We start from the raw sequence: 19,189 nt of genomic DNA on the forward strand, positions 1-19,189 counted from the left end.
AAACAGAACACAAAAAGATTTATATAAACAAAGAACAAAACAGCACATATATATGTATTTAACAATTCAATCATATTAGTAGTGTCCACATATAAAATGGTAGACCAACTCAAAAGGAAAATCAATATAATAATTATATTTTTTAGTTGAATTCCATGTTCTTGTCTAATATATAATGTCTAGATAACTTTGCAGGTTCTTCAACGTTGACCTTTGATTTTGTGAAAGATCTGAAGCATAACATATTACTTTTATAATGTGGTATACCAATTCAGAGGGATAATTCATAATATATATTACTTTCTATTAATATATGACTTTCTATTAATATTAATCAGTTCAATAGGTCTTATTTGCTCAAAGAAAAATTCTCATATTTATTCTCAACAAATGAATAAACAAAGAAAGTTGCAAAAACCCTAGGCAGTCATGTTTTCTTCTTTCACAAGAAAGAGTTTTTAAGAAGAAGAAGAAAAGGATTTGATGATGGTTGTTAGAAGAGCTATTCAAAGAGGCGAGAGCCACTGTAGTGTAGAACCATGACGAATTCAGCACCGGAGCTCCCAACCATGGCGCTTTTTCGCTCAGCAACTGGAGTAGACTGTACCCACCAATCCACCAAGTTATGCAGCTTCTGCGTCGAAGACACAGGCTCTTGCCTTAGCCATATCTCCACCTGCAACATCCAACCACAAGTAGATCAAGATTTGACCTTTTAAGAACCTGAGAGAGAGAGAGACATAGAATGGAAGAGTGAATTACTTCGTCTTCTCTTTGGAGACCAAGCTTACACGCTAGATACTTCTTGACATATGAGACAGGTAAGTTTCCATCTCTGTCAAGATGCAAAATAAACAAAGACTATCAGACATTGTGAATGAAGTTGTTATGAACATCTAGTGATCACTTACGTTCGTATGTAGGGATTGGAGATTTGTGGCAGTATTGTCCTATTTGTGTTCCTGTAAACGCACAATTACAATCAGAACCAAAGCTTAAAGGACAATGCAAAGAAGATATATAGTAGTAAGGTCTTTTACTGATTCGCTGCAGCTATTAGTGAAAGCCAAACTTTCTTGTTACTTCCTTCAGCTTTGTTTTCTGCTTCTTTAGTAATGGCAGCTTCTGATGCACCATCTGAACTCTTCTTATTTCCATATGAGACAGGTAAGTTTCCATCTCTGTCAAGATGCAAAAAATCAAAGAAAGAATCACTATCACACATTGTGAGTGAATGAAGTTGTTATAAAAGATCTAGTGAGCACTTACGTCCGTATGTAGGGATTGGAGATTTGTGGCAGTAGTGGCCTCTCTGTGTACCTGAAAAACGCAAAAAAAAAAAAAATCTTCACTATATATAACTAGAATCAAAGCTTAATGGATGATGAAAAGAAGGTAAGTAGTAAGTAAGGTCTTTACCGATTCGCTGCAGCTAGTAGTGAACAAAAAGCTTCCCTGTCAGCTTCTGAAATCATATTCCCCTCCTGCTTTCTAGGTCTCAGAACCCGAGGAGAAGAAGCTTTTCCTTTTCCCTTCTTACCAGAGATCTTCCTTTGCTTCTCTACACCATTGTTCTTCGGTTTCTCACCAGAGACTTCCTTTGCAAGAACATGTTTTCCATTTGCTTCACTAGGGACTTCCCCTGTTTCACCACCAGAACTAGAGCCATGGTTTTGATTTGATTTGCCATTTGAAGTTATCACAGTCTCAACAATCACTGTGGAACCGTTACTCTTCTGCGGCACAACTTCCTTATCATCATTACTCAAGGACTTGCCAGGATCAACAGATGAAACTGCAACCTTTTGTATGCATCCATTAGAGGTCGATGCTCCAGCCTATGATGCATCACTTCATCTCAGTAACTAAATATTGAAGAAACCAAAAAAAAAAAATGATACTGTAATAATAAGTTTTTACTAACCAAACTATTGTCTTGTTCAATGTTGAGAACAATTTCGAGACCATTTAAGCTTTCCACATGATCCTGTTGCGGTTCCAATGGGTTCTCATTCCTTTTAGGCGCCAGGTTCTTCCTTACACGCCTCCTGAAATTCGAAACTTGTGCAGACAAGCTCTGGTTCAGAGAAACAGCTTCCATTTCCTCCTCAAGCTTCTCACTTTCCAACGGAGCATCGGGAGTTGCAGACTCAGGTGAGGTTGATACTCTAGGTGAAGCGACGGCGGCCAGTGAAGAAGGTAAAGACGTCTTCTTCTTTCTGGAGTATGTCAAAGATGCTGAAGCTGCAGTTTCAGCCGCTTCTGCTGCTGCTGCTGCCGCCTTTACCCTTTTTGGCTTTTGTTTGAAGACCTTTATCCTCAATTCATCCCATGTGTTATCCCCCCTGCATGCATTTGCATAGCTCAGCAACATTGTATTTGATATTGGAGAATTAATCTATGTAGAGAAGTGACTATACCGGAGTTTATCAAGAGGAGCAACACCGAGATCAACATTGCAGACAGGACAAGCTTTCAGATTCTCCACTACCAACTTGTCCTCTATGCATCTCCTGCAAACTACAACATAACAAGTAGAAGAAATTAACAGATGTTAATGTCTTTATTACCAAAAAGATGATAACTTTTCTAACATTCAGAGCTTTTTCAAGCAAAACACACAACGATTTGAAGCACACTAATACTTGTCTACATGACAACAAAGAGAAGGTGTAATAGGCACAAATTCGATTAGGCTCACTCACATGTGTGGAGGCACTCGGAGATGGTGGTGGCACGGTCATAGAGATTGTTACAGATAGGACAAGTGAAGCATGCCTTCATATCCTGCCTCTTTGCCTTCAAAACTGTCATCTTCTTCTGAATCTCGGAATACAAAAAAAAAAAGATTAGTTTTTTTTTTCTTTTTCTTTTTTTTCTTTTTTATGGGTTCACGTAAAGCAGCATGGTTGCATGTACTACGACAGAAGAAACCAAACGCCCAGACGATAAAGTTTAAAGCTTTGAGGAAGCAATCGAAACAGAGTGCCGAAAGTTTGAAACTTTTCCTTCTCCTCTGGCTCGCTCGCTCTGCTCCTGGGGAACGATATCTCTGTAATTAAGTGAGGGTTTTGATTGTTGGAGGTTAATTTGCTTAATGTTTTTTTCCGAGAAGGGTCGGATTTGAAACGTTTGCAAAATTAGAGAGCTCAAAGGGATATAGGTAACAATTTGGGGGACCAAAGAGAGTAAAAATATTTATTTTTTTAAATTTGGGATTGGAAACGTGTGTAACGCATGTGTTTATTCAACGGTGAATTTAGGAGAGAATTTGCACGGGAAAAAGCAAAAATAAAACAGAAAATTACTTTGTATATTTTCAGGAATTAAAAATATCTCATATATATTATTTTAAGTAATTGAAATAAATATTCACACATTTTGGTTTAATTATATGTATTCACTACTGTTTGTGCCTAATAAAAAATATACATTTTATTTTATTTTATTTCGAGTTAAGAGTGTGATTTTGTAAATTATCATATATTTAATTAATATCATTATCAACTGCATAATTTGAATATTATATTAAATTATATTAAATTATGTTTTTATTTTAAAGTTTAGTTATTAATTATGTATAAATTATTATCTCGGTGATTATTCTTTTTTATTATCAGTTTCATTCCGGTTAATTTTTAATTTTTAATACGATTGTCAATATTTTTAAGTAAGATTATATTTATTTTTAATTTGGTATTTTATTTATTTATTTATTTTATTTTAGATAATCCAAAAAAATTATGTATTTTTGTTAGAATATTTTATACAGTATATCTTATTTGGACTGTAAAAATATGTACTTTTATTTTCATTTTAGTTGTAGATTATTGTTGAAAGAATTTTTTTTTTTTTGGAATTCATGATAGTTTTTTTTAAAGTCTATTTTTTAGATAAAATACCCTCAGATATTTTGTTTGTATTATCAAAATAATTATTCATTTTGTTTTTTAATTTATTGTTTTATTTTAATCTTGTGATTTTATGTATTAACCATTATTTTTTGAAAAAATCTTATTTTAATTTTTTTTTTGTTTTACATCAATATCTTGTTAATTTCAGTTAATTTGGAATTAGTGAATAAAAAGATAAATTATGACGCATTCACTTTTTTTTTGTTTTCTTTGAGATTGTTTTGAAAAACCTTTAAAGATTATTGTTAATAAATTACGTTATTCCAAAAAAGTTGTTGAAAATTATGTATTTTGAGTTACACGATGTATCTTACTATAATTTTAGCATTTTATTTGGGTTATATGTTATTCCATTATTGTCTTTTATTTAATTTTTTTATGTTTGAACCTTGTGACTAAAAATAGAAGAATAACTTTGTGAATTCATTCCTTTTATTTTACTATGACTAAACATGAAGAAATATCATAATTTGTTTTTCCTCATTTTAATTCTAATGATTATTTATTTTATTTTTATTTTTAAATTTTAAATATTTTAGATTATATTATGTATTGTTTCCTAAAGTATATTCTATTGATGTCAAACTTTTAATTAGATTGAAAATAAACTATTAAACTACTTTTATGGTTTTTAAATATTTTATCAATAAATTTGGTCAAAAGAATAAATGGATATAAAATATGGTGTAATTAATAATTATTAGAAACGATAATGAATTGATAATTTTAGACAGCTCTTTGATAGGGTTTCAAAAGAAAATAGTATTTAACTTTAATAATATATATGTTATTACAAAATTGTTATTTGTTGACTAACGTTTTTCATCAATCTTAGTTTATATCTTGTATTTAACTAAGGTTTTATTTTTTTATATTTATTTTTGATAATATTTATTTTGTTATGTATTATTTTGTATTTTTGATCATTTTAAAAAAAAATCTAAGCTCGAGTTTGGTGGGTAAAAATTAAAATAAGATTCTATGGGTTCAATTTTTTTAATTTTCATTAGTTTTGATTTGATGAAACGTAAAAAGTATCCTAATTGAGATAATTTTTGTTGTTCTTGTTAATTTCTTTATTTATTTTTTAACTTTATGTATTTTGGATTATTTTATATATTTTAATTGGATTATTATTAGCTGACTAAACTTTCACCAAGTTAAAGTTATATTATAATTTTATTAAAGTTAGATTATAAATTTTAATTAAATGTTTATTGTTTTATTTATTTGTTTTTGTTTTCAAATTTATTTTGTTTTGAAATCATATTTTGGTTATGTATTAGTCATTGACTAATATTTATATTTTTCTTTAATGATTTCTCCAAGCTTAAACACAGTACCAGAAAAAACATTTCATAAGGTTCACTCTTTTTTTGTTAGTATAAGTTCGATAAAACATGAAAAAAATTATAGTCAATAGATTTCTCTCTTTTTGTTCATGTAAAAATATTTATTCTTAAAACTTATATATTATATACTTTGGTAAACATGATAACAATTTGGTTGAATCAAGATTTGAGAAAATAAATAGCCTAAGATTTGTTTAATAAATAGAAACGTAACAGCTAGTTGTTCATTTCTGGAAATAAGATACTACAACACACACAAAGAGACAACAAGAAGCATAGTAGGGATCAAAACACATGTACATACATTTATATATGCATATATCAAGTAGTGATTGACATTAACCGACAGACACATGCTCTAGTAGGGATCAATAACAGACACATACATACATGTTTATATATGCATATGTCAATTAGTGATTGATCATTAAGCCGACAGACACATGCTGGGCAATAAATATGACACAAACACAGAGATATTTTCAGTTTCCTCTCTTTTGGTCACATTACATTTTTTCCACACCTTACTGGTAACATAATACTATTGCCCTAGATACCCATCAAGTATTTAAATTACAACACGCATATAGGAGATAGAAATACATAAAAATCATAAAATGCAGATCAAGAACCCGTCATATGGACATTGATGGTTCTTTTTTTCTTCTTATTATAAAATTCATGATCTGTTCTTGCAGTACTTCTCCATTGCTCTGGGAGCTATAACAAAACCATGAAAAGTGAATTAAATTTTATTTTTAAAGACAGAAAAGTAAAACTGACAAATAGATGTACCAAGTCCAATTGCTTCAGATCCCTTCATGATGCGCAAACGTTTGCACGACTGGACGAACATTCTGAAATAGATATTCAAATTTCCGTTATAACATTGGTATATGAGTCGTTAATATTTAAAGTTTATTCTAGTTAAGGTTTTATGCAATAATGTGGTGAGAAGAAGTTGATTGTGCCAGCTACGAATAAGCTAAATAAAAATTATTGATACAATTGCATAATTTGGAAGATCCTCTTGCCAACCAATGCATAGTTGTACGTATTTGTAACACATGGAGTTTGAATATCTTTGACTTATTCTCTACTAATTTTGGAAACGTGGTTAATGAGTCGACTTATTAGTTAAAAATATGAAGAATTAGGGACTAAATTTGACTCACTCCCATGGGACATCTCCGACGAGCATCCAATCGCCATCTTTGTCCTCGTAGCTTGGAACATATTCGGAACTGTTCAACAGATTCATGAGCTTGCTCTCGTTCATGAAATCTATCATTCCTTGTGCTCCATAGTTTCCTTGAAATTATTCACAGATTATATAAAATTTAAGCGCTTATTTGTATATAAATATATACCACAAGATCACCATTCCTCTTGCACACATAAATATGATTTAAAGTAATGATAAATAGTGAACAAAAAAAAAGTAATGATAAATATTCGCGAGTTTCCAATATTCATATACTAATTTATATTTCTCGCACTTCTTCGATATGAAATTTCTAACACGTACCCATAGTGAAGGAGCTGAACATTTTGGCCAAAGCATCAGAGAGATCCTGATAGCTTTTGTACATCGTGAGGTTAACTTTTCTTAGGTAAGGAGCTCCATCCATGGATACCTTCACCAAGGCAGCTCCTCCACCATTTCCGGCCTTCTCGCTGCTGGCCTCCTCTTCGGCGCTTGTTTTCTGCTGAGTCATCATGTTCTTCCTGTAGTTCCTCACAGGTGGCCATCCCACCACTTGGGCTCTACATACAAACAACATTAATTTTATATATATATATGTGTGTGTGTGTTAAAGTGTTAACCAATCAATGTTATTGCTACTTTATATTATTATTTAATTTATTTAATTACTAATTACTATTTTTTACTATGTTGGGCTCATTACTGATGTAATGCCTAATGTTTGCTTGTACGCATTTATAAATTGGTGTTTAAGCATCAACGCTTAATTATTTTTTTTGTAATTGATTTTTTATTATTTATGCTATAAAACAAATTTAGTTTCAAATTATAGTTATATGTTTAAAAACTCATGTATATGGTAATATATATATATTACCAATTTCAAGATTTTTTTTTTATGATACTGAATCAGTCTAGTATAACTATTAGATTATAATAAACTAGTGGTGAAGATTGGGATACGTAGTCCAAGAACTTAGAGAAATAGAGATGAATGTTTTATTATTTTGAATCAAGTATTCATATATATATATATATATATATATATATATATGTGTATGTGTGTGTGTGTGTGCACTGTGTGTGTGTGTGTGTGTGTGTATGTATAGCTTACTTAGCAGGAGGCTTAGCAGGGTCTTTGAGGAGAGTCTTCTCTTTGGAAGCTGTGGCGTTGTTAAGATCGACGGTTTCTTCTTGTTGCACTGAAGATTGAGCATGAGATCCACGGTCTCGGAGAAGCCTCTCTTGTTCCTCACCGACGATCTGGCCGGGCTTTCGACGGCTTTTAGTGCCGCCAGGGAGGCCGAGACAGAGCTCCGTCGCGTTAAGGTTCATAAGCTGTCCGATCATGTTACTTCTAATAGATTAGAGATGTTATTTATTTCTCTGATTTGGTAAGAGGGGAAGAAGAAGAGAGAGGAGATAGCAATAATAATATAAGGAGAGAAAATGGCGGTGGGGTGTATTATGTATGAAATGCATGTGCATGTCCTTTGCTCTTTATCTCTCCATGTGTGGGGCTTTTGATACGTAGGATTGATTAGACGTTAATATTTTACTTTTACTACAAAAGCTGGGATTTTTGTTCAATGATTTCAACGCATATTTTATTTTCAACATCCTATTTTTTTTTCTTTTTAACATTCTAAGCCATCTTCTCTCTAATACATCTAATTTATTCAATAAATTCTTTATTTTTTACTTCTACAATAATTTGTTTATAAAATTCAACATCCTACCCTATATATTAATAATATTTTGATTCTAATTTTACTTAAAACTAAAATAATGTATTTTTTAATAAGAATAATTTGAATTTTAAAAAACTTTATTATTTGGATCTATTTAATAAAAATGTTTAAAACACTAACATAGTAGATTATAGAAAATGACGTTTTTTCTTTTATATCCAAATGAAATGAGAGTAGTCTATATTTATAGATCATAAAAGTTATAATTTTGATATTATTATTTTTATTTAAAATAATATTATTTACTAAATGAGTTTGATTTATTGGGTAAAAATAAAAATAAATAAATCTGCACAATATTTTTATCCAATCAATTTGTGCCATATGGCAAAGCTGACCCATATAAAATTTTATCAACATGTTGAAACTTTCCAACGGATATTAAATCCCCCTAGATAGACATAATATTTTAACACATTTGTTGCATGATATTCAACAGTTGAAATCTCATTTCAACATCCCCACTCTTATAAATTTTGATTGGTGATGACAAGAGATAACCTTGCTTTAGCTATAAAAGAAAGAGTGGTATAAGTAATTAGAAGTTATAATAGGTTCCAGTGCAGTTAGTTAGCAGTAGTTTAGAATTTTTGGAGTCTTTTATCCTGCTAATTTTCTTTCTTAATAACCAGAAAATATATAACTTTGGTCAATAGTCTCCCTAAACTCAAATTCAACCTTTAATGATACTAAACTTAGGACGTAAATCCTCTCTCATTCTCATTCATAGTATTCGTAGAACTCTTGTCACCCAGTCCCTTCTATAGCACCCCGAGTTTACCAGCATAAATTTCAGTCAATGCGACGCAGGCCAAACTCATATAGTCCTAGGCAGAAGTTTTCTGTGTCCCAACAATGTTAAAATTTAAATGTAAATATATTTTAAGAAATGGTACTTTTTTTTTATCAATAAGAAATGGTACCTAAAGCAACATTTCCCAACGATACATAACAAGGTAATTTTGAGAAATTTAGCATGAACATGAGAGTTTTTAGCTGGCTCAATTCTATGCAGTTTTAGCTATATTACGAGTCTAATGGAAATCATCCTCCTCTCCGCAAATGATCTTAAAGTTAAATATATATATATGTAAATAGATCTATCTAGCTAGCTAGCTCCGGCACATATAATTAGGTAACGTTGCCATACTAGAGTAGAGTATGAAACAAATTCAGATTGTTTGTAAAATAAGAAAAGAATAAGTTGTCTCAAGATGTCAATATATGAATGTATTACTTACTTCAGATTTGTTGAATAGCCTGTACACATTGTCTCCTTTGGTCAACTGTTCATCGCATGTACATCAATGGGAATTGAGTGGTGAAATTCCGTTAATCCAATTGGTCAAAATTTTAATTTATTAGTTTATATTAAGCGGTACCACTATGGATATCATATTATTATAAAGCTGAGTACGGTTTCCCGTTTATTTAATCATCTTGTTTATCAATATACTGTTCCTTGAATGTTAGGGGTGATATAACGGAGAATCTTATTATTGGTCTAGGTTCATGTTCTTAGCGAGGACACTCAGTAAAGATTATGCAAAACTAACACGTATTATATTTACAGTGTGCAAAACTACATTTCAAAAATTGTCTTTTGAGAAAAGTAGTTATGAAAAATACTATCCTACAAAAATGCATCTTCATTGAAAACCTTTGCGATCTTGCTATCCTCCATGAAATTAGACGAAACATCTTTTCTTTAGTAGTAAAATGAAAAAAAAAAAAAAAGTCTTTTCGTTAGTTATATGCATTGTCTTTTTCCACGAGTGGTTGTTTATTACGAATTGAAGCCCACCGTTGATTTTTAATCCGGTTGAACCGGCAGATTAACATGTTTAGCTATCTTTAGGGAATATATTATGATGAATTTTGTAATCCATCAATGAACCGTTGGACCACTATGCTACTGCCTCTTCTGATCAACCTCCACCAATTAGTCACTTTGATGCAGGTAACGAGAAAGGTGAGATTGAAATTGTTTTCATGGATGACTTAGCTTCTCTAACTACCATTATGGAACTCGAAAATATGTATGTTTTTCCTGTTTTTGTTTGTATGAATGAAGATATTGAGTCTGGTTAAGGAGACTGCTCAAGCTTTGCCGAATAATGCTACCCGGACTGTTCAAGAACCACTTTCGATCCAAAAAGATTGTAGTGAAATTACTGAGCAGGTTTTAGGCTTAAACATGTTTGCCTCGTTCATATCTTTAGAGGGAGATGAACAATATCTATCGGGTTCTAACAAAGAGACGGGTTCCATGGATCTTATGACATTTTTTTTTGATTAACCTAGAAGTATCTCAGAATCATGGAGAGGTCTAGACTAATCCCAAAGGGAAGTGTAGTCCACGGATAGACCTTCTCTGAAGGTATTCAAATGGACCCTAAAACATAGGCACATATCCGTGTAAAGTGACCAAGATAATTGTGACTTAATTTTGCGCAATAGGTAGATCGAACATGAAACGTGTTAGCACCCCGGCCTCGTCTCCTTACCACTCGACCACAATCACCTGGTCATCTTATGACATCCTTTGGTAAAAAGTACTTCAAGAAAGGCTGGTTAAGTTGTCAATAAAAGCTAGAGATGCTCACTTACTGTTAAAGGGTGGCGGACGAGGGAGCCATGGACATGGAAAGGGGTAGAAGCAGATAAGTGTTTTGTCTCTGTTACAAAAGTCAATCGGAACTAACAACACCATTGCTTACGGTTCATTTGGATCATCATGCTTTATATTAGATGTTTGAACTCTGTGACTTCGGTCAGAACATGTAATGTTTACTTAAATTGAAAAAAAAAAGAATTTGTAATCCAGATATTTAATATAATCTAAACTAAATTCCATGGCTACAGAGCATCATATCAATATCAAAGTAATTTTATGATTTTCTAATATAGTATTTCTTTCATTTCAAATCTTTTATTTCAAATGAAATACCATCCTAGAGTAAGGTTCTTGTTGTAAAATAAATATTGTTTTATAAATTTAATGCAATTTTGTAATTAATTTATTTGTTTTTCGCTTAACTAAATGAAGAAAACAATAAATGATTTTGAATTGCAATAGTCAAATAAAAATAAATAAGGATAAACTGACCATTTAATAATTTTTAATTTATACGAAAAAGTTCAAAAGATATTTATTTTGGAATCAAATTAAAAGTATAATTTTCAGCTAGTTGAATTAATATATATTTTTATAATTTACTCCATCTGTTTCATATTAAGTATCGTTTTAGTATTTTTTTTGTTGCATAAAAATGTCGTTTTACAATTCCATTGCAATTTACACTTATTTTCAATTCAATATTAATTACAAAATGTATTGAAAACATAAATGCATTTCAATCAGTCTCTTAATATGTGTGAAAAAAATGTCTAAGTAATATTCTTTGTGAAACGGACAGAGTATAAACTATAGTGGTTGGAAATTCATTATAAATATCAATCAATATATAATCTGAGTTGGGGAACTAGTCAATCTGTAATTCATAAACTGTTTGACCATATAAAGAGAGATATGTACATGCATGTGTGTGCAAATGCCATTTAATTAGTACATCTTAAATTTTGACGTTCACATTCAGCAACTATAATGATGATACAGTAATACTTCATCTTTTATTATCTGAACATCTTCCTGAATTTTCGTGTATTAAATTTCAAGATATGCATAATTTAAAAAAGATTGTTCCTTAAATTTCCAATCATGTAAAGCCACATGAAAGTTCTTTAATCCCACGGAAAACACGGATTAGTGAAAATATTTATTTCCATTTTATATATTTTTCTTTCAGTTTTCATAGTAATAGCTCTCAGTTTGATTGTTTTTAAGTTCATTTTGTCGGCGTTTTTAGTTTAACCATTAGGTAAAGTCTAGTCGTGCTCAACATCCAACAGTATACTTAGTTAAAATCATATTCATCATGTTCCATGATACACGAAAAGATTAGTAATAAACATCTTTTATAAGTTCTAACTTTTTATGCTAAAAAGATCTATTTTAAATTCTAGAGATTTGAAATTGCGATATTCTATTTTCTTTTTTCTATAGTCAAATAAATTTCGGTATTTGTACGGAGACAAGTCATGGGCAACGACACGCATACAAAGATGGTGTCTTTCCAGTGGCAGAGGTAGGAAAAAGTTTTAGAAGGGTCAGTTTTGGATTTAGCTCATATTATGTGGGTCATTTAGCTAAAGTTTACAAGGTTTATCTAATTTTTTGAGAGTTGCACAAGTAAAAATTTCTTTTATAAAAATTTCACCTGGGTCAATTGACCCATGTGACAACACTGTGGCTCCGCCACTGTGTCTTTCTTTCTCTTGGTTTGTCAGAGGTGACAAATAGTTTTGGATTACGGCTGTCTATGGCTGATTGATAGATGCTTGGTGTTTCTAGTCTCTTCGGATCTCTTTATCTTGTCATATTTTCTGACGAATAACGACGGTTAATGTTTAGAGATATTAGTCTTTTGCATTTTGTTTCAGTTCTCCATAGACACCAGAAGCTATTTATGTTTCAGGTCACAATCTACCGTCCCTTGGTTCTCAAGAGCGGCAAGCGTCATGATAGTACTTGGTTATGTTGTCTTGTTATTTGTGCTTACTTGTTTGGCTTAAATGCATATCCCAGTGCCAGTTGGGAGTCTCTTGACTTACATTTGGTAGTATATTTGGCAGGTTATTGTGCAGGTTATGAGAAGTTTCCACTGGCTGCGTGTGGCTCAAGCTCAGGTTCGACTTAGACGAGGCGGTCGGTATGGTTTTTGATCATTTTCATTTTACTTGTCTGGTGTTTAAAAGACAATGAAGACTCGATTATAAATTTCGTGGAATTTTTCGGGAGGTAATACTCTGGATACAATTTAGAAAATTCTAACATTCAAGAAAAAAAAATCTCACATTTCTGGGATTGATGATTGAAAATAATAACCGATTTCAAAGGACTTCGAAAAATAGACTAACAGAATGTGTCGGTTTAATGGATTGACGAGACTAATTTGTAATAGATTGACTTTGAAAATTTTGTTCAAAGCGGATTTATAACCAATCTGATTTTTCTATTGTTCGTTGGATAAATATAATTATATTTAAAAGAAAAAACTCTATATTTCGGAACTAACGCTTTTCGACATTTGGAGTGTCTGAAGAAAAACTAAATAATATTCTCTGATTTCCTCTCATCTGGACAGGATTTAAGGACCGCTTAATGCTAACGAAAGCCCAAGTTCAATAATACAGAGAGAAGAATAAAAAGAACTTGTTACTTGGGCCCAATTTCAAATAAGCACATAGGTCCACTTTAAGTAGAGGGTAAGTCAGCTTATTGCTATCAATGCCAGAATGCAGAAACCTAACTTCACAATTAAAAAGTTGTTGGCTTTGATTCCTTTTCTGGACGAACATATTAATTACGTTATATTAAATATTTACAGCTTATTTATGAAGAACAAACAAATGCCAAGCAGCCTTTATTTTTTATTTTATTCTTATTTTTATGGGTTAACAGAAGCTTCAGACCTTTACACATTCTCCTACAAATTTTTAAAAAATCAATCTTTAAAATTTTCAATTTGCAATATTGGTGCATTCCGAAGGTGCCTTTAGGTTGCTGCTTTTCGAGTGTAATATATTTGTTTCGGAATTCTTTAGTGGCATTGTTGGTATTATTGTGTTTTAAGTTAACCATATGTTATTGTCTTGTCATTAACTCAATTGCTCTATTACTAGTACTTCTCATTTTCTTCATTTATCCCTTTATCTTAATTGTTCACCTTCCAAAACGTTCATTGTATTTTGCTATACAAGCCAAGCTTTTTGTAGTCCCTTTCGTAACTATGGCCAAGCAGGTACCAATAATAATAATGGCGACCTGGATTACAAAACATGTGTGTGGTCAGTGGTCGTCGTACCATTTAACAGTCCACGCTGAACAGTTGAGATTTTATTTATGTGTATAATTAACTTCTATTGATATAAACGCGTTTTCAATCTTCTAAAACTTTATATCTTGAATGATAACCTTTTAAATGTTTTTAAAAATACGAAATTCTTATTTTCTATAACTTCTATTGAAATAAACGCGTTTTCAATCTTCTAAACTTTATATCTTGAATGATAACCTTTTAAATTTGTAAAAAAAGTACGAAATGCTTATTTTACTAAATAAAAATATCTGAGTTGGGATGTTTCCTTGCGAAAATAAGTTGAAAAAAAATTATTGTGAAAATCCATATATTTTCCTTTTGTTTTAGCAAGACTTACCGTCGCAAGGATACATGAATTTTCTTAAAATTTCATCAAGTAGTTGGGATGTTTATTACAAAAAGGTCAAAAGTATCACACGTGCACGTGTTTAAGGTACGGTATGGGTTACACGAATTTGGTCTTTTTTTTTTTTGCAACTAACGAAATTGGTCTTTTTGCACTTCTCCTCTGCGTTGGCTTTTGGCCTCACTCGTCACGTATATTAGATGTTTGGGCCATATGCATTCGCACATTCCAAAATTTGTCGGGAGTCACACACGAGTGTGTACTTGATACACACACCAAATTTACATCTACGTATTTATGTGATTGGATAATATATCACGTACATACCATGATTCTTTGAATATAAATGTTCGACCTAAAACTCTTTCTATAGGATATATATTTCTAATATATATTTATATTATAGAAAATAACAATCCAAACTGGATTTCTGTATCGGTATACAATTTTGAATCAGACAAAGATGGGGTTCACTCCATCCCCCAACTAATTTCCCTAATACAAACTTAACCGACAGGGTACGCTAAGAATCATAAACTAAAACCAGAAAGATATATATCAAAATCGATTAGAATGAGTCGGAAGATAACGTAACTAACACACGTTCATGATGGGCTATACTTCGTGCCACGATCAATGATACTGTCCACAAGTTTCCTTCTCTTGCAAAATAAGTTATTTATCGACAATATTTCGAAGTTGGTTAGATGTTGCTGTCCGAATGTATTGTCACCCGTCCCTACGTTGCCTTTCGAACAGCTTATCTTATGATTAATAGTTCAACGAATAGACAGTAAGACATATCCAGCTAATTAATCGTTTAAGCCCCGGGTATATGTAACTAAGGCACACAAGATAAAACCAGATTCTCGTGTAGAGATCCGGAGTAATCTTGAATCTAAAACGATTACCGAACTAAGAAATTGAATCTCAAATTGGCAAAGCTAAACATAAACAAAAGATAAACATCATTTCATGTTGAACCATTATAAACTGTAAACTTGGTCACATTTACCAAATAATCCAATTATCCAAATGATATATTCTTTGCTCTAGACTGGCCACATTTACTCTAAACTGCTCAATATGTGCATTTTTTTATTTGTAACCTCAATATGTATATGTTTTAAATTTTTAATGAACACCATATATACTTAACAGTCACTGACTACCCACGTGTTGTTTTCTCAAATTGGTTTTACAGTAAAAAAAATTGAGTGTTTTAACCAACAACTAAGCTTTATAGTAACCATCTATATAAGCATCACATAGATCTAGTGGTATCTTTGACAGGTACTCCTCATAAATTTAGAAATTGGTGGTTAACTAAACTATTCATTCGTGCAATATACAGAAAAAAAAATGTATTCTCTCATGCATGTTTCTCTTAATTAGTGAGCAAATACATTGTATGAGTTTGTAATAACTGAAATAATACAAGAAACAGTGACAATCATAATCATTTAAGTATCTTGCATTTTTTTACTTATCTAATATTTGGGAAAATGGAGGGGGCAAGAACATAGAAGGAATCCTCATCTCAAAAGTAGGAACATTAAAGCCTTTGGTCAAAGAAAAGAAATAGAACAATATTTAAAATTGGTAAATCCATTGCATAAAGCCCAACATAAACATCAAAAGGCATGCGGATTAGAAGCAAACCGAACATAGTTACGCGCAATCTATGGGGAGAATTAAAACCACCACTTTGGTTCATACTTTTAAGCTGTATGATTCAATGTATATATAGCACGTGGAGCTTCTCCTCATAACCCAATTTTAAGGAAACTAATTTTATGAATAAAAGAGTCAAATGTATAAGAAAGCACATGGCTTACCATTCATCTATTAATTACCAACACATTTGGTCCTTATCCACATGTGTGTCCCTCTCTTATAATTCTCCATTAATCTACCAAAAATTATTGATATCAACTCACAGTATACAAGATGCGGTGTAAATTACAATACAGTTTCCCAAGATGCAAAAACTTTTAAAACTCAAAATCGTAATTCATGATATCAAGAGAGTTTCCCAACGCATATTTGTCTGCAACTTCAATAAATTTCGTGACCTAGCGCAGAGAGGACTTGGAAACTCTGAAAAATTGGGAAATTCCCTTAGATAATCTTTTTTAGTTTATTTTTACAAAATAGTTTTTTAAAAAATGATCAAAAAGTTTTTATTAAAAGATAAAATATACATTTATACACTTTGGGTTAACTAATTTAGATTTAGGATTTAGAGTGAATGGATGAGTTTTAGGGATGGAGTTTCAAATTTCAAAAAATAAAAAAATAAATATTAAAAATTTCAAAATAAAAATACTATTTTGGTTATTTTATTTTTTAGAACTATTTTTGTGACAAAAACTTAAAAAGAATTATTTGAAAGAATTACCCTATAAAATTTCATCATAGAATAATTAAATCATTTTCTTCTTCCGAGTATAAGAGTTTACAAGAAAAATCTTGAAATTATATTAATGATAACATTTATATTAAATTATACATGTTAGTTTGTTTGTTTATATATATATATATACATATAATTATAAAAAAATTAAACAAAACTTCTTAAAAAAAATTGTATTGAACTTTTAAGAGCAAAATTAATGGTGAGAGGCTCTTTGGAGTTTTAAAAAGAATAAACCAATAAAAGGAGACAAATGATTAAAAATGTTATGAGATTAGAAAAGATCTTTATCAAAAGAAAGAGAGATTAGCCAAGATTCTTGAACAAAAGACATTACTTGTGTTTTTCTCCTGTTTTTTATTCTATTTTTAAGAGGAAGATATATTAAATAGAAATACTCGTTGGAAGTGCTCTAAACCGACATTATTTTATAAAAGTATTGTAAACTAGCACTTACTAATTAAAAATTAGAATAATGATTATCGACACTCATATTTCTCTACCAAAATATGAAGAAAAAAGGCTTAAATGCACTTTAAAAAGATGCAAAAAAGTTATTTAAGAAAAACAGTAAATAAAATGTTATAATAGTACATCAATTCTTTTTTTTTTCTGTTCGCCTTAGTTCCGGGTCGGTGTGGATACAATTCTAATTCTCAGAAATTATTTCTTTCATTTATTTATCATTTCCTTGGTCCCTTGTAATAACTATTATATACTTTGAGAAGAAAAAAGACATATCGACGGCTAAGATGTCGCGTAAGCAAAGTTAGCGGAGGCAAATAAGGAGCGTGCAATAAAGAAAGAGTCGAGTTCACATGGACGGCCAGAGCGTTTATGTCCCACCTTTGTCCCCTTGCCTCATCCTTGCCTCTCACGCTCCCGACAACTTCTATCTCTCTTCCTTTAACCCTAACTTCTATGCATCTTCTCCCACCTTTATATATATCTCTCCCCCTTTTCTCCAAACCACATCTTCAACCAAACTCACAAACAAGAAGAAGAACCATAACAAGAAAAAGAGAAGGATTCTGCGTTGGAAACCACACAAGAACATAGAGAGATAAGACTTCTTGATCTTCAAAAAGAAGAATGGCGTATGAGAAAGTCAACGAGCTTAACCTTAAGGACACAGAGCTTCGTCTTGGATTACCTGGAACAGAACAAGTTAAAGAAGAACAAGACGTTTCTTGCGTTAGAAGCAACAAACGTCAACTACAAAGCGATAACGAGGAAGAATCGACTACACCTCCTGCAAAGTAAGCAAAGATCTGAGTTTCAATATATTATTTCATATATATCTAATTAACTGACGAAACGTTTGTACTAATGATGATTCGTTGCTTGATTTTACAGAACTCAAATCGTCGGTTGGCCTCCGGTGAGATCTTACCGTAAGAACAGCAACAACAACAACAGTGTTAGCTATGTGAAAGTGAGTATGGACGGAGCTCCATACCTCCGTAAAATAGATCTCAAAACATACAAAAACTATGCAGAGCTTCTCAAGGCGTTGGAGAACATGTTCAAGTTCACGATCGGTGAATACTGCGAAAGAGAAGGGTACAAAGGATCTGAAGTTGTACCAACGTACGAGGATAAAGATGGAGACTGGATGTTGGTTGGTGATGTGCCATGGGATATGTTCTCTTCCTCTTGTAAGAGACTCAGAATCATGAAAGGATCTGATGCTCTTGCTTTAGACTCTGCCCTATGATGATGATGATGTTGAAGAGACTTCGATGAGAGCTTTTGATGATTGAAACCCTTATTTGATTTGGATCTGATCGGTGTTTGAGTAGTTGACTACACCATAAACAAATCCTTCAGGGTTTTGTTCAATGAGATAGTTCCATCTCCAAGTGATTTTCTTTTTTTTTATTTTTTAATTTGGAGTTCCATGTAAAGAAGATACATGAATTTTTTTAATGTATAATACGGACATATACACAATATAGATGCATATGTAGCAATGTTATTGAGGAAAAAATAGTCTTTAATTTCGTTTTAATATCCAAAATCATTTACAATGTATAAACTCATCAGATAGGACTTAAAACCAAAAGCATTAGAGGCATTTTATTTTTCCATATAGACTAAGACATGACGGTATATGTTTAGCATTTCACTCCAGATATCTAAGGCCAGACAATGATAAACAAAAATATCTAAAGTCTATGGATTAAAGACCTGATTAAATGTTAAAACAGTATTTTTTTCATACTTTCGAGGTAATTTTGCTGGAGAAGTTGACAGAGATC

General features: G+C 31.5%; 3 protein-coding genes across 4 annotated transcripts; 1 reads left to right on the forward strand and 2 right to left on the reverse strand.

Annotated features, from left to right (window-relative positions):
* Positions 1–340: 340 nt before the first annotated feature.
* LOC108861748 (probable E3 ubiquitin protein ligase DRIPH) lies at positions 341–3,055 on the reverse strand. Of its 2 annotated transcripts, none has more exons than XM_056996166.1 (10): positions 2,923–3,055; positions 2,706–2,820; positions 2,421–2,520; positions 1,925–2,345; positions 1,420–1,838; positions 1,270–1,320; positions 1,041–1,181; positions 912–962; positions 763–835; positions 341–676 (listed from the first exon to the last, which is right to left on the reverse strand). In XM_056996166.1, the coding sequence occupies exons 2-10, from the start codon at positions 2,812–2,814 to the stop codon at positions 503–505; spliced, it is 1,539 nt and encodes a 512-aa protein (XP_056852146.1). In that variant the 5' UTR covers positions 2,815–2,820; positions 2,923–3,055; the 3' UTR covers positions 341–502. The 2 variants fall into 2 exon arrangements, with proteins under 2 accessions (XP_056852146.1, XP_056852145.1); XM_056996165.1 differs by having other exon boundaries at positions 2,920–3,045.
* Positions 3,056–5,724: 2,669 nt separating this feature from the next.
* On the reverse strand, positions 5,725–7,942 carry LOC108838816 (auxin-responsive protein IAA7). The gene is given in 7 exon segments (XM_056996164.1): positions 5,725–5,986; positions 6,062–6,123; positions 6,442–6,577; positions 6,795–7,033; positions 7,588–7,663; positions 7,666–7,759; positions 7,761–7,942. Coding segments are annotated over 7 exon segments (711 nt in total). The 5' UTR covers positions 7,824–7,942; the 3' UTR covers positions 5,725–5,945.
* Positions 7,943–17,890: 9,948 nt separating this feature from the next.
* Positions 17,891–18,951, forward strand: LOC130501273 (auxin-responsive protein IAA2-like). Its single transcript, XM_056996167.1, has 2 exons — positions 17,891–18,187; positions 18,285–18,951. The coding sequence occupies exons 1-2, from the start codon at positions 18,021–18,023 to the stop codon at positions 18,643–18,645; spliced, it is 528 nt and encodes a 175-aa protein (XP_056852147.1). The 5' UTR covers positions 17,891–18,020; the 3' UTR covers positions 18,646–18,951.
* Positions 18,952–19,189: the final 238 nt, after the last annotated feature.

The sequence above is a fragment of the Raphanus sativus genome, unplaced genomic scaffold, assembly GCF_000801105.2.
Source record: "Raphanus sativus cultivar WK10039 unplaced genomic scaffold, ASM80110v3 Scaffold0146, whole genome shotgun sequence".
NCBI classification, from domain to species: Eukaryota; Viridiplantae; Streptophyta; class Magnoliopsida; order Brassicales; family Brassicaceae; genus Raphanus; species Raphanus sativus.

What these genes read in the sequence shown, in the direction of transcription:
- LOC108861748 (XM_056996166.1), bottom strand. Translation starts at nt 2,814, where the DNA reads ATGACAGTTTTGAAGGCAAAGAGGCAGGATATGAAGGCATGCTTCACT. An exon ending in GCTCCTCTTGATAAACTCCG is followed by an intron (nt 2,346 to 2,420) that starts GTATAGTCACTT and finishes AAATGCATGCAG; the next exon opens with GGGGGATAACACATGGGATG. An exon ending in CTAATAGCTGCAGCGAATCA is followed by an intron (nt 963 to 1,040) that starts GTAAAAGACCTT and finishes GTGCGTTTACAG; the next exon opens with GAACACAAATAGGACAATAC.
- LOC130501273 (XM_056996167.1), top strand. Translation starts at nt 18,021, where the DNA reads ATGGCGTATGAGAAAGTCAACGAGCTTAACCTTAAGGACACAGAGCTT. An exon ending in TCGACTACACCTCCTGCAAA is followed by an intron (nt 18,188 to 18,284) that starts GTAAGCAAAGAT and finishes TTGATTTTACAG; the next exon opens with AACTCAAATCGTCGGTTGGC.